General features: G+C 35.6%; 3 protein-coding genes across 3 annotated transcripts; 2 read left to right on the top strand and 1 right to left on the bottom strand.

The window, feature by feature from the left end:
• Positions 1-138: 138 nt before the first annotated feature.
• Positions 139-1,528, top strand: LOC131656364 (uncharacterized). Its single transcript, XM_058926097.1, has 2 exons — positions 139-812; positions 981-1,528. Exons 1-2 carry the CDS (start codon positions 185-187, stop codon positions 1,526-1,528), a joined length of 1,176 nt encoding a protein of 391 aa, XP_058782080.1. The 5' UTR covers positions 139-184.
• Positions 1,529-2,391: 863 nt separating this feature from the next.
• Positions 2,392-4,935, top strand: LOC131662173 (calcium uniporter protein 5, mitochondrial-like). Its single transcript, XM_058931883.1, has 2 exons — positions 2,392-3,221; positions 4,156-4,935. The coding sequence occupies exons 1-2, from the start codon at positions 2,733-2,735 to the stop codon at positions 4,639-4,641; spliced, it is 975 nt and encodes a 324-aa protein (XP_058787866.1). The 5' UTR covers positions 2,392-2,732; the 3' UTR covers positions 4,642-4,935.
• Positions 4,936-5,713: 778 nt separating this feature from the next.
• Positions 5,714-13,610, bottom strand: LOC131662172 (uncharacterized). Its single transcript, XM_058931882.1, has 19 exons — positions 13,475-13,610; positions 13,036-13,148; positions 12,862-12,937; positions 12,598-12,740; positions 11,882-12,052; positions 11,430-11,637; positions 10,797-10,882; positions 10,454-10,685; positions 10,218-10,341; positions 9,770-9,906; positions 9,004-9,112; positions 8,735-8,777; positions 8,403-8,559; positions 7,876-7,946; positions 7,665-7,758; positions 7,000-7,215; positions 6,692-6,901; positions 6,192-6,539; positions 5,714-6,093 (listed from the first exon to the last, which is right to left on the bottom strand). The coding sequence occupies exons 1-19, from the start codon at positions 13,499-13,501 to the stop codon at positions 5,968-5,970; spliced, it is 2,691 nt and encodes an 896-aa protein (XP_058787865.1). The 5' UTR covers positions 13,502-13,610; the 3' UTR covers positions 5,714-5,967.
• Positions 13,611-13,806: the final 196 nt, after the last annotated feature.

Below are 13,806 nucleotides of genomic sequence, written 5' to 3'. Positions count from 1 at the left end.
TGAATCTATTCCTTATCTGATAATTAACTCTATACAATAAATTATTTCGAATCCGTCAGTGGTCCACCACCCAATTCGAATCTATTCCTTATCTGATAATTAACTCTATACAATAAATTATTTCGAATCCGTCAGTGGTCCACCACCCACATCCATTTATATATAGGGACTCATACATCCATTTATGTACCAATATCCCAAATCCCATCCAATCTACCTCCAATATCACAAAAAAATGGATCCATCACAATATCATTTTGATATCGCAGCCTACAATCAAAATCGTGAAATTGAAGAAAATTATATAGTCAATCGATTTAGAGAGCGTAGAAACAAAATATCGGAAGATAATGCACCTCGTAGTAGAAAATATCTCAATAGAGATCATGCAGCGGCAAACCAAAGACTAATTGACGACTACTTTGCCAATGAGCCTACATATGACGATGCAATGTTTCGTCGTCGGTACCGGATGAAAAAAAATGTTTTCCTTCGAATCGTTGGGGACCTTTCAAGTAGTGATAACTACTTCACCCAGCGAGTTGATGCAGCCAATAAAGAAGGTATATCACCCTTAGCAAAATGTACCACAACAATGCGAATGTTAGCATATGGTGTGGCAGCAGATGCGGTCGATGAGTACATCAAAATAGGAGGTACTACAGCATTGGAGTGCTTACGTAGATTCTGTAAAGGAATCATACGCTTGTACGAGCAAGTGTATCTGAGAGCACCAACCCAAGATGACTTGCAAAGAATACTGCATGTTAGTGAAATGCGGGGGTTCCCAGGGATGATTGGGAGTATTGACTGCATGCAGTGGGAGTGGAAAAATTGTCCTAAAGCATGGGAAGGACAATTTACTAGAGGGGATAAGGGAACCACCACAGTTATTCTTGAAGCAGTTGCATCTCATGACCTATGGATCTGGCATGCCTTTTTTGGATGTCCGGGAACGTTGAACGATATAAACGTTCTAGACCGGTCACCAGTGTTTGATGACGTGGAACAGGGAAAGGCTCCAAGTGTGAATTTCTTTGTGAATCAACGTCCATATAATATGGCATACTATCTAGCTGATGGTATCTACCCTTCTTATCCAACTTTCGTCAAATCGATTAGACTTCCTCAAAGTGAACCCGATAAATTATTTGCAAAATTTCAGGAGGGATGTCGGAAGGACATCGAACGTGCATTTGGAGTGCTCCAAGCTCGATTTAAAATCATCCGTGAACCAGCTCGCTTGTGGGACATAGCTGATTTGGGTATCATCATGAGGTCATGCATCATATTACATAATATGATTGTTGAGGATGAACGAGATTCATATTCTCAATGTTGGACCGATTTTGAGCAATCTGGGGAAAGTGGATCTAGTGCACCACAACCATACTCGACCGAGGTGTTACCCGCTTTTGCAAATCATGTGCGTGCTAGATCAGAGTTCCGTGATCCAAATGTTCATCAAGAATTGCAAGCCGATCTAGTGAAGCACATATGGACAAAGTTTGGAATGTTCCGTGATTGAATTATTTGTGTGTTGTATTGGATTTTAAATTATTTGTATCGTACTAATTACGTTACTTGTGTGTTGTATTGCATTTTAAATTATTTGTAACGTACTAATTACGTTAATTGTGTGTTGTATTTTAAATTAATTTAAGATGATTTGTATCGTATCCAATTATTTAAATAAATTTTGTTTTTATTACAAAAAATTAAAAAATAAATTATTAAGTATTTATTATTTTAATTTAATTTTAATCGATAATTGTAATTTTATGTAATCATAAAAATAAAAATAAAATTTAAATAAAAATATGAAAATAAAAAGTGGTGGGGTAGAGTGTTGAGTGAAAAACCATTGGAGAGGATAAAAGTTGAATGGATGTTGAGTTATTAGGTGGAAGAAAGAGAAAGTGATGTGGAGTGTTGGGAGTTGAAAAAGTCGGTGTTGAGTTTTTCAACCATTGTAAATGGTCTTACAATTGTCATCATCAAAAGAAGATTAATTAACATGTGACAAGCTTGCTTTATATAACCGTTATCCAATCAAAATCATTCCGTTAAAACAAATCTATTCTTCTCTCTCAAACTCCACCTTTCTTGATTCCATTTCTTTCTCATGACATTCTAAAACTAACTTATCGGTAAAGTTTTCAAGCTAGCTCATAGAACTAGAAAAGTAACTAAAATAAGACCATCTTCTAGAAAGAAAATGCGTGTATTTTATTTTCGCGTTGTCGACGTGGGTGGTCAATTCAATTCAATTCAATTCAATTTGTTGGACCCATCCACGTAACTAACACGTACTATCGCCGTTAATTAAATGCCGTCAACTTCCATTTCTCTCATTAGTTAGTGTTAGTGTCCCACTCGCATTCACCACCCACCCACTCACCCACTTAACGGAATTCTAACTCCGTCAACTTCCCCCACCTCCTCTTCCCATGCTTTATCTTCTCTCTCTTTCCCTTTTATTATTCCATCTATTTTAATATCATTTTTTGTATTATGTTATAAAAACGTTTCACAAAGATTCTTCTCCTTTTTTTTTTTGAAGTTGCTACCTTTAACATCGATTTCAGTGCCCGGTGGCTTTTCAGTGTTCTAAACGAAAAAATAGAACAAGGGTTTTTGATTTATTGGATTAGCATTACTGGGTTGGTTTTGATTTTCTGTTTTGTTCAACATTTTGGATAAAGTTTCAATTTTTACTTTTTGTGAAAATAATGTGGGGTAGGTGGCGGTGTTCCAGTGGGGGGTTTAGATCATTGAGCAAAAGGGTATCTTCTATTGTGAATCTAAGTCATGGTTATGAGGAAAAGGTTCATCCTTTTGGATTTGGTCCTCATTTGTTAGGTTTAAGGGGTGCTGTTACAGTGACATGTGGAAGGGGAAAAGGAGTTGAATATTTGTCAGGTATGATGAACCAGATGAAGAGGGGTTTTTCATCATCTTCCAATGTTGGAAATGGAACTGAGGAAACTATAACATTCTCTGAGGCTAAGAAGCTTATGAGATTGGTGAATGTGGAGTCACTTAAGATGAAACTTGGGATGGAAGGGAAGGAAGTTATTTCGTATGGTGAGCTTCTTCAAGCTTGTGAGAGTTTTGGTATTGCCAGGAATCATGATGAGGCTGCTACGTTTGCTAAGGTTCTTGATGAGGCTGGGGTTGTTTTGCTCTTCAGGGATAAGGTTTATCTGCATCCTGATAAGGTGTCTCCTTTAACTCTTTCAATTGTAGTATCTTTTCTTGTTTTTTTTCTTTAGTTAGAATTTTATTTATGTGTTCGTTTATGATTGATATAAGAATACAATTTGTATTATTCCGTTGGCCTGTCGAAGGCTTGAGTTCTGAGAGTGTGCTTCTCTGGAGGTCTGATGTTAGAAATCTACGAGGTGCTAACAACTCTCAATGTCTCATATTTGAAATCTGCTAGGGGCTAACAATTTATGTGTTAGGTTAGTGCATAACGAGTTTTACTCTGGTTTTAAATAAGTCCCCCAAATGAACACTGGGATTGGTCTTCTTAGATTAGTCGGTCGCTAGGCCATATACCAAGCTTTCAAAATAAATACAATTTATGTTTGTGGGGCTCATGAGAAGATCTAATCTATTACTCATTAGTATTTTTTATCGACACTTGATGTCATTTTATTGTTCCCTTTCTTGCTTTTAAGTGAGAGGGTCCATTATGGCCCTTATGACACAACCCTTTTTGAATTGGGAAATAATTGGATTAGCATTGGACAATTTCAATACCTTTGAGACCAAACACGTTTGAGGTTTTTTAACCTTAAACAAAACATTCACTACATGGTTGGATTATGTTATGTAGGGCATTCTGTTAAAAAGGGTTTGGCAAAAGGTTTCAACCTTGATAATTTCATGAATCACCCTTTAGCTTAACTCCATGATAATGCCTCATTCTGCATCTTTGTGTCTGCTTCAATTTTCAAAACTACATATATTTCTTTATGGTTTGTTTGGTAGGTTGTCCGACATGAAGTATTTACAAGGAATCTGTCTATTATGTTAAGTCCTAGAAATTGTTTGAATAGAATCTTATTTTCCTTATCAGCATTTTCTTAAATTTTCATGTTTCTAAACTTCAGTGTTTCTGTCTGTTTGGCTATTTTCTGTGTTTAGGTGGTGGATCTGATTCGAAGAGCCGTTCCACTGGCACTAACTTCCGACGATGATCCTATGAGGGACGAGTTAAAGAAACTGCAAGACAAGAAAATAGAAATTGACATGTTGGCACATAAACAGGTGCGACGCGTCCTTTGGTCTGGACTAGGATTTGGCGTATTTACCGTCGGGCTCTTCTTCCGGCTAACATTCTGGGAATTCTCATGGGATGTAATGGAACCTATTGCGTTTTTTGCGACCACCGCCGGATTGGTTACCGGCTACGCCTACTTTTTATTCACTTCAAGAGACCCAACTTACCAAGACTTGATGAAGAGGCTGTTTCTTTCAAGGCAGAGGAAGCTTTGTAAGAAACATAATTTTGATGCAGAGAGATTCATGGAGCTCCAGTGCAAGTGCAAAACACATATACATTCTAGTACTGTTTTGAAAAATAGCACAGGGTTTGATGTTGATCTTGATGATGCTTTACATAGAGATTAACATTTTGAGAGTTAACCTTGTTCCACCTGTTTTAACATTGGTGGAAGAATGATTAATCTAACCATAGTTTTGGGTTATTAGTTAATACACAGATCTTTCATTTTCATGACCGTGCATAATAATATATTAATGCCATATGCAACCATTACTTTTCTTCAATTTCTTGATATACTCGTTAAAGAAGTAATTGTTTTGTCTATTCTTTGAGGGTCACTGTGGTAATTCTGACCTGTTGCGGGTGCAACTATTTAGAATCTTTGAAATATTATTATATCTTGGAGATTTATGTTTTCATTTACTTATTGCCATTAAAGAACAGTTTTTCTAAAATCTTAAGATCACAAGAATAGATTTTATAACTCTTGCTTTTATATTAAAAGTAATGTCATCAATAAGAGGTCTCTAACTAATCTCGACCATCATCACTCTGACAACTTTTGATCACCATTTTCGTCACATTTGGCCAACCTTGTCCATCACTATGATGCCTACTTTGACCTTCTGATCACCATTTTCGTCACATTTGGCCAACCTTGTCCATAACTATGATGCCATCTTTGATAGGGATGACAATGATATGAGCCTAAAACCTTTGTCCATCATGAAGAAAAAGTGCAAGAAAAACGGAACCACCCATAATTATTATAAACCACCAGGCAGGACCCATTTTGTCACTCATAATTATTATCAATAGTTATCTCCTGTCACCACTCTAGTTATCTTCTATCACCAATTCTCTAGTTGCGGCAACCTGCGATTAGAATTCCGACCACTATGAAGCACCACTCTAGACACCTTCAATGTCATTCTAACCAACCACTTTGGCTATTGCAGCCAACATTTAAGCCACTAGTCTGTTTGGTACCTCCGACTATATCAGTTATCTGTTGACCATCACCACTTATATATACCCTTGCTACCTTCTTTAGACCACCACAACTTTCAACCAGGACAAATTTGGTGCTTTAACTCAGAGAAAGAGTACTAAGTTTCAACTTATAACTTAAATATAGAATCAACTCAAATTTTAAATAATTTGTTTTCAAATTATAAAACAGAAAATCAAGGATCATTGAGATTATCATAGTGTTAACTAGGTGACAACAGCTTTTACAAAAAGAAAGTATTACACATTTTTAAGATGAACCAGGATGAAACATATGGTCGAATCAAGATAACCTTACCAAACTGTTGAACCGTAAATTTTGGTTACTAGAAGCATTTAAACTGATAATTCGCCTAACGTTTTAGTAACAATGCAAGGAACCATTGAAAAACACCACTTTCTACTAGCATGGTTACTATAAAGCCTATGCATCAAATTCTTTACATAGCCCTGTACACGTTACGTTTCTTATATATCGAAAAGTCACACTCAAGGGAACTTAGCAGTTCAACAATGGAATCTTCATTGGACCCATTGAAGTGCTCCAACATATCAGTCAAAGTAGCCTGAAACCAATAAATTACATATATATTACTACAAAACAAAGGATATAAACAGATATCATAAAGCTTTTAATCTGAAATATGAACAAATTCTCACTAACCCCTTCATCAAGGTTCTTCAGCCACTCTACAACAGAACTCTCTGTAGCTTTCAATTTAATTATTTTTACTTCCTCTGTTTCGCTGACTTTCAGTCGTTTGCTTGTTGGAAACTCTTGTACCTGGCAAACATTGACTGGTCCAGAAGGTACCACTTCATCAGTTTCCTTTATACTTTCGGTAACAACGTTAGCTTCAAGATGATTTTCTGTGTCGCGTGTTACTGAAGATGGTTCTGACAAATTTGATGCATTGTTTACAGCTTCACCATCTTTCCCAGACTGGTTACTTTCTAAGGATACTCCACAGGTTTGCATTGTTAAGTAAGCCTTGATGTGCGGATACGTTATCTGCACCATGGAAAATTGTTCAATCTCAACCTCATCAAATAATAAATCCAAAATCAGAAAATTGATGTCTAGATTGAAATGCATTGGCCATATTTGCACATCAATGATCAAGAGATGTAATGAAATCAAGAAGGCCGTAGACTTTAACTCACTTCTTCTGGCAATTCATTTTTTATAGGCTTCATCTTATCAGCAGATCCAACTTTTGCAATAGCACCCCGAATTGCTGATATGAAATCTTGTTTCAGCCCTATCGCCTCGCAGAATCTTGTCCAATCAATCGGTAATCCTTCTAGGGCAGCGTCCAACAGATACTGAACAACAGTTTGTTCTTGAATAGGAGCTGCTCTAGCTGGAAAGTTCTGAGATTACAAATACAGGGGAGGGAAAAGGAAGAAGTTATGCATAATAAATGTGAAGCATAGATTTTTAATAGTAACAACAGATTAGTAAGACATACCGCAATCCTCTGAATAGAAAGACCTTCCTCATGCCACATTTTCCATGCGTCTAACTTTGCTCCTGACAACTTGGTTGATTTGATTGATACTACCGGAGATACTTTCCGTACTTCATTAGTTTGGAATACCGGTTCACCATCCAATGATAGTTTTAATTCTTGTGATAGTTTCCGAATGGCTTGAAGAAAATGGTCTCCATATGTTGTTACTAAGTGCTGTACAAAATGGCTCAATGTTTAGTATTTCAAATGTCAGAATTGATGAGATACTGTTTTTTGCTGCAGTTATATCAAGACATGTTTACAGGCCAAAAGTATTTGACAGTGCAGCCTGCTCCTAGATGTGATTAACGATCATTAGAATGACAAATATGATCAAGAGATAGCTTATTCAGAGATCTAACTCATGTTCATACTGCACAGTACCATAACAACTTCTCTTCTGTGAAATCTATGGAGTACAGTAATTTTACTAAGTATCTCAAGCTATAATTACTGACAAGAACTCGAGTATTTAGCACAATAGGAGTTTGATACACAGGAGCATTCAAGGGAATGACTCACGGAGCAGTTCCATAATATGAGTATTTACCAACCATATTCACAATTCCAGTCTTAGTTCTGTATTTTTCCTCTTTATCGAAAACACAAAAACTTCAATGTACCTGATTCACACCATCAATATTTGCTAGCCGTGCTTTTGTAGATGGTCTTGTCAAGGCAATTTTTCTGATTGTTTGATCACCACATAGAGCATATCTACAAAGGTATAACAGCTTCATGAAGAAATTACGGATCAAAGAAAATGTAGTAGGACAAAAATGCAGTAGGACTGGCTTTCCTGAAAGTGTTGTTAAAAGATAAAATAAAACTTACGGAGCTGTTCCAACACTTCGTGCAAGATTTAATCTTTCTTCTAAAAGCATTTGGTAGAGCTGCCCCTCAGCCTGAGTAGAGAAGTACAACACAGAATTAGAGTGGACATAGGGATAACTAGGGTAGCGGTGCAACTTGTTGCTTGTTGGCCTTCTATTTCTGTATAAACTTTAATATAAATTGAAACAATAAAACTCATGTCACTTATTCAAGAAGCTTCATGGACGTGCATAGCATGGATTGCATGAGTTTTGGTCCACGAAGGAGCCACTTCTATTAACCATTAATGTATAATAAAATTAAAAATAATAATAATAATAATAATAATAATAATAATAATAATAATAATAATGATGATGATAATAATAATAATAATAAGTGATTATGTCACATTATATCAATGGTTATTGTGTATTAGAAATTGATCCATGGTAAATCAAAAGTCGTGTAGTCCATACTACTATGCTCTCTCAAGCTTCATTGAGGAGAAAAGGAGTTGAAAAAACATAGCACCACTTCATTACAACCTCTGAAAAACCTCCAGATTCTGAAGCAGACAAAATTTTGATTTCTTCTGCGCTTCTAGTTTCCTCTTCTGCGAGCTCACCAACCAATGGCAAAACCAAAGGAGGTTGATAGTCTGGTCTACATGTGGCCAAAAATTGTTCTCCTTTTGAACTGACACTGGTTCATAAAAGAACAAGGTTTATGTTTGATTGTAGTTTCGGTTATGAAACATTACATATACAAAGAAACTAAAGGAACATATTAGATGGGTTTAGACACTGGAAAACTAATAATAACAATGAAGTGCAGAGACTTCAAATAATTGTTATGATCTACCCAATAACTGGCGTACCTTACATTTCTGTACACGTCACTAACAAACTCCTTCAAATAACCTGTAGAATATTAGTCAAGTCAATCACATTTTGATCTCACAAATTCCTTCCACACAATAGTTCAAATTACAAGGCAAAAACATAGGTTATTTAGATGAAGCAGTAGTAAATGCAATTGCTCCAGAGAATTCAACTATTCCAGAAGCATAGCAAGATCGTCAATTGATGAAACTGTTTGACCATAAGCTATGACTGCAACTGAGTAAATTATTTCCACTCAAAATACCTAGAGAAATCAATTGATGTCCAAGTGCTTTCCACCAATTTGCTTGGTATGCTTTCCCAAGTCCATGAAGTGGAAGCTGGTCATATTGAGCTTCCATTATTTTCTTTGCCTACAAGCCATGAGTAAATACAACTATCAACCGTTGGAAGGAAATGAGGAAATTTAAATTTTAAAGGCAACAATCATTGTTGAATGGAAACCTAAATAAAAAGCCTAGTGATATGTTCTTGTAGAGTACACCAACTAGAAGATTAAATAAAGCTGTGATAACATACAACGCCACATTTGACAAGGCTTTTTAAGTACATCAACTAGATAAAAAGTCTTTGTTTCAATAACTAAGGATTTGAATATGGTCATCTACATGGTGTATGTAAATCAATAAGAACTTTGGCTTCAACTGTCACTTAGAATAACAGGATGTAGGATTTATAGTTTGTTGGTCCCTGTATATCATGTGATCTTGAGCTAAGAGAGCCTTTTTGTGCAGTGGAATGATTGTAATCTTCGTTTAAATAGGACTACTAGAGTTTTTTGCACCAAATATCATGTGATTTAAAGAAACCCTTTTTGTGCAGTGGATAATTGCAATCTTCATTATATTTTAACGTTTTCTCAATCATGATATGCTAAAAGACAAAATTGAGAGTGCATAATGAAAAGAGCAAGAAAGTAGAAACTAATGCCACCAAAAAATAACTCAACTGGATAAATTAGTTTTAAATGATCCTGAAACACTTCCTACTTTTAATTTTGAACAACTTACTCGAGAACCGCGCAGGATGTCAATTGGCATATTAAGGCCCCATCTTCCCTTGCATGAATGAATGCAAGCCATTAGAAGAAAGGCTTCTTTTGACATGTCGCGATGTTGCTTCAAGACTGTGCAGTTATCACAGTTTCCTACAGGCAAGATATAAAAGAAAATGAAACAGAGTAAACTAACAAAGCGGAGAGTTTTTCCCAGGTGAGATTGCTACTGGATTTTGAAAACTCCAATAACTAGCTAATATATTTATCAGGGGGTTTCAAGTTGACTTTTATAGTAACAACTTTGGTGCATGAAATATGTGTACTTTGACTTGAGAGACTGTTGGAATTAAACACACTATTCCCTATTTCTATAAGGTCAATTGTAGAATTTGTGTAATTCAACTTGAGTTCTTATTTTACAATTGTAGAATAGTATCAAAGGATCCAAGAGAAATGCAAACCACATCTATCAGCTGCAAATTTTTCTCCAAAGTGTTCTAGCAAGAACTTTCTTCTGCAAGTTGCCGACAAACAATAGTGTTGAGCGTTAAGCAATGACTCCATAACAGCTTTTTTTTGGTTTTCCTGGTACATTGGAAATCCAAAAAAATTACGAAGAGAATAGGGACAACTCGTACACAGGAAATATGCACATAGTCAGCAAGTTCAAAGCTCACACACACATACACACACCCACCGATTTTAAATCTCCAGCATAAAAATCGCCCTTTGAAAAGTCACTTCTTGTGTAGTAAAGCCAACAAGCAGAAGCTATACCATCTCTACCACATCTCCCGCTTTCCTGGTAGTAGGACTCTAGATTTTTAGGGCAGCCATAATGAATCACTTTTCTTATATTAGGTTTATCTATGCCCATGCCAAAGGCAATTGTAGCCACCATGACTTGCTTTTCGTCTCTAACAAATAATCTGAAAAAGTTAACAGTCAGTTATGATAAAAACGCATCAAGCCTCCACACCACAATGATCAAAGCAGGAAACCGATTTATATTCTTAAAATATTTAAGACAAAATACTTGCCTGTGAGACTCCTCTCGTGATTTTCCATCCATTTGACCGTGGTACATTCCAGCATTAATACCAACGTCCATAAGTGACTTATATATCTATATAAAAAATATCAATATCAAATTAATACAAAAGTAAAAGCTACAGTTCATACACAACAGAATTTAGACAATGGAAAATCCAAATAGTGATGGCCAGAAACCCATAAAATATAGACAGAAGAGCAATTGAACAAAACAAGGTGTATACTGAAATATTGTGTAAGGTCCGGAACAAATAATACTTGCTTGGCAATTTTATTCAACAATAACTTTTTTACAGATGTTAGAATGAATTTTACAAATAGACTGAAATGATGAACAATATCTCCCATATAATACCATGCAAGACTGCTTTAAACTATTGTGCCTAAAAACAAAACAAAATCTTGAGCTACATAGTTCATTAATGTGCACAGAACTCAAGATATACGCAATCGGCAATAATACATGATTTCTTTTTTATTAAAATTGAAAGTCGACTAGTATTATTTTCAATACAAGAACAAGATAAACAATTATCTAATTTTAGGGTTCAAGTGAACGGTGACATGATAGCATGGTAACACTACTTTTGGTTTCACCTCTAACATTTCTAGCATATTACCTGTTCTACATCTTTGATTGTTGTGCAGTAAATTATAGTTGAACAACCATTAGCAACTTCTTTTGAAATTTCTTCCACAAGCTCATCAATAAAATATTGTCCTTTGTTAAATTGCTTGACACCATAGAAAAGATTCGGGCGATCAAATGAACCAACAACAATATAAGGATTATTCAACTTCAAGGAATTGGTGATGTCAAACCGAACCCTGGCAATATGGCACATAAATGAACACAGGTGAAAAGTTTATTTATCCAATTACACTAGTTCACTAGTACATGTAAAGAAAAAACATCACGTAAGCTCATTGACTCAATTTTGAATGTAGAAGTATCAATATATCTAATTCTTTTTTATAGCAATGCTAATTCTTTTCCTGTAATATATGGATAAAATTGTCTAGTAAAACAGCAATGATATGTTTTGCTAACAGTCAAAACAAATATACTTACTTTTCAGTAGCCGTTGCAGTTAGACCAACATAAGGAACATCTAACAGAACACCACGTAACTTGTCTAACTGCTTGTATTCTACCCTAAAGTCATGCCCCCATTCTGATATACAATGTGCTTCATCAACAGCAAAAAGACTAATCCCTTCCTTTAGCAAGTTGGACCAGAAACTGCATAAATAAATGACATAAGCTTAACAACGGATCATAATTAAACAAGGCCCGGTGTGGAGTAAGATCAATGAGTGAATCCTGAAAAGATACACCCAACTAACAATTATAGTTAATCATTGACATACTTGAGCACTATCATTTTAACCACAAGTAAACACCACCACACCAAAAGCATTCGACTCATGAATCAATTGAAATGTCATTATAGAGTCATTGTAAAATACAGACATCCATGTGCATGTGTCAAAAGGGATGGACAACAACAGGAAAACAAGAAAGGAAACTCCAGGTCAAAAACTTCAGCTCCAGCAACTGATAAACTCAAAACACTATGGTCCCTAATTTCTTAGCAAAAATAGCATTTCTTCATAAAAGAAGGAAATTTACTTTAGTCTGATTAGAATTTTGAAGCAACTTTACCGTTTTCTAGAGTTATTCCTAACACTTTGCTCTACCGATAGGCTACTTTATTAATAAAAGCACTATGGTAATTCAAAATAAGGTCATAAACTACACAGATGAAGGATTATTCCATACTATACCTGGTAGGAATTGTGCATGCCTTCTCAGGAGTCATAAACAGAATATCAAATTGGCCACGCTCAGCTTTACCCTGAATAGTATAATCCTTCTGAGCACTTGAAAGATATTCAGCTTTGATACCTCGCTGTTTCAAAGCCATTACCTGTTTTCCCATTTTTACCATATTAGACAATCACACTAATCGTATTCAAAGCTACATATCGCCATTGAAACCATAGAAATGCAAAACAGAAAGATCAATCCAGAAGAATGAATCAACTCACCTGATCTTGCATCAATGATATTAAAGGGCTTACAACTATCCCAGTCTTTTTCACAACCAACGGAGGCACTTGATAACTGCTCAAAATGAAAAGTGTCAACTCTCCAATTTAAGCAATTAGCTTCAAGAAAAAAAGAAAACACATAGCAAGGGAGTGATGATGCATTTTGCTTACCATAATGACTTGCCACTACCAGTAGCCATAACTACCAAACAATCCCTTTTCTCAATAATTTTCTCAATAACCTCTTGCTGATAAGGTCGAAAACTCATAAACCCGAAGTAATCCTGAAAACAAGATGCAAATATATCAGCATTGAACAATCTCATAACACTCAAATACTCAAAATTGATGGGCCAAAATAACAACTTTTTCAGTGCGCATTCAAAAATAAATCCCTAAAAATCTAAAAAAAAAAAAAAAAACTAAACTTTTTTGAATACCCGCCTAATAAAGTGGAAACTAAAACGAGGGTATGAAAGCATTGTAGCAACAAATAGAAAGGTGTAATGGAAGTGACGTTGAAAGGTTTGTGTGATCATTTTTTATTAAGAAAAAGAGAAAAATGGGTAATGAAGTTGAGAAATAAAGAGGGGTTGAGTAATAGGGTTACCTTGAGAACGGAGAGAGTGGTGTTCATGGTGGTGGATGAAGGAGGAAGACAACGAGTCCGAAATCGAGGGCGTTCAATTATCAAGTACTGTCACTGATACGGTTTATTAGAGTACACACACTCATACTCCCGCCAATTCGTGTCTTGGGCCTGGGCCTTGTTGAAGCTGAATACGGGCCAAATTTACCTACTTGATTTTAGGGAATTTCTCTTTGCCCCCTTTTAGAGCGGGACACACTTCTGAAAATTTTAAAATCTCTTTGAATTTATTCGGAGATGCATCTCTGAACGCATTAAATATCATTCTTTAACAAAATTTAGTTCGGAGATGC

Source organism: Vicia villosa, linkage group LG3, assembly GCF_029867415.1.
Source record: "Vicia villosa cultivar HV-30 ecotype Madison, WI linkage group LG3, Vvil1.0, whole genome shotgun sequence".
Classification (NCBI taxonomy): domain Eukaryota; kingdom Viridiplantae; phylum Streptophyta; class Magnoliopsida; order Fabales; family Fabaceae; genus Vicia; species Vicia villosa.
Note: the sequence above shows the minus strand (reverse complement) of the source record. Positions and strands in the feature narration are given on the sequence as shown.

Coding starts and splice junctions, on each gene's coding strand:
- LOC131656364 (XM_058926097.1), top strand. CDS start 185: ATGTACCAATATCCCAAATCCCATCCAATCTACCTCCAATATCACAAA. Junction 813..980: donor GATGATTGGGAGTATTGACT/GCATGCAGTGGG, acceptor TAAACGTTCTAG/ACCGGTCACCAGTGTTTGAT.
- LOC131662173 (XM_058931883.1), top strand. CDS start 2,733: ATGTGGGGTAGGTGGCGGTGTTCCAGTGGGGGGTTTAGATCATTGAGC. Junction 3,222..4,155: donor TTTATCTGCATCCTGATAAG/GTGTCTCCTTTA, acceptor TTCTGTGTTTAG/GTGGTGGATCTGATTCGAAG.
- LOC131662172 (XM_058931882.1), bottom strand. CDS start 13,501: ATGAACACCACTCTCTCCGTTCTCAAG. Junction 12,741..12,861: donor TATCATTGATGCAAGATCAG/GTGAGTTGATTC, acceptor ATGGGAAAACAG/GTAATGGCTTTGAAACAGCG. Junction 6,902..6,999: donor TTTCTATTCAGAGGATTGCG/GTATGTCTTACT, acceptor TTGTAATCTCAG/AACTTTCCAGCTAGAGCAGC.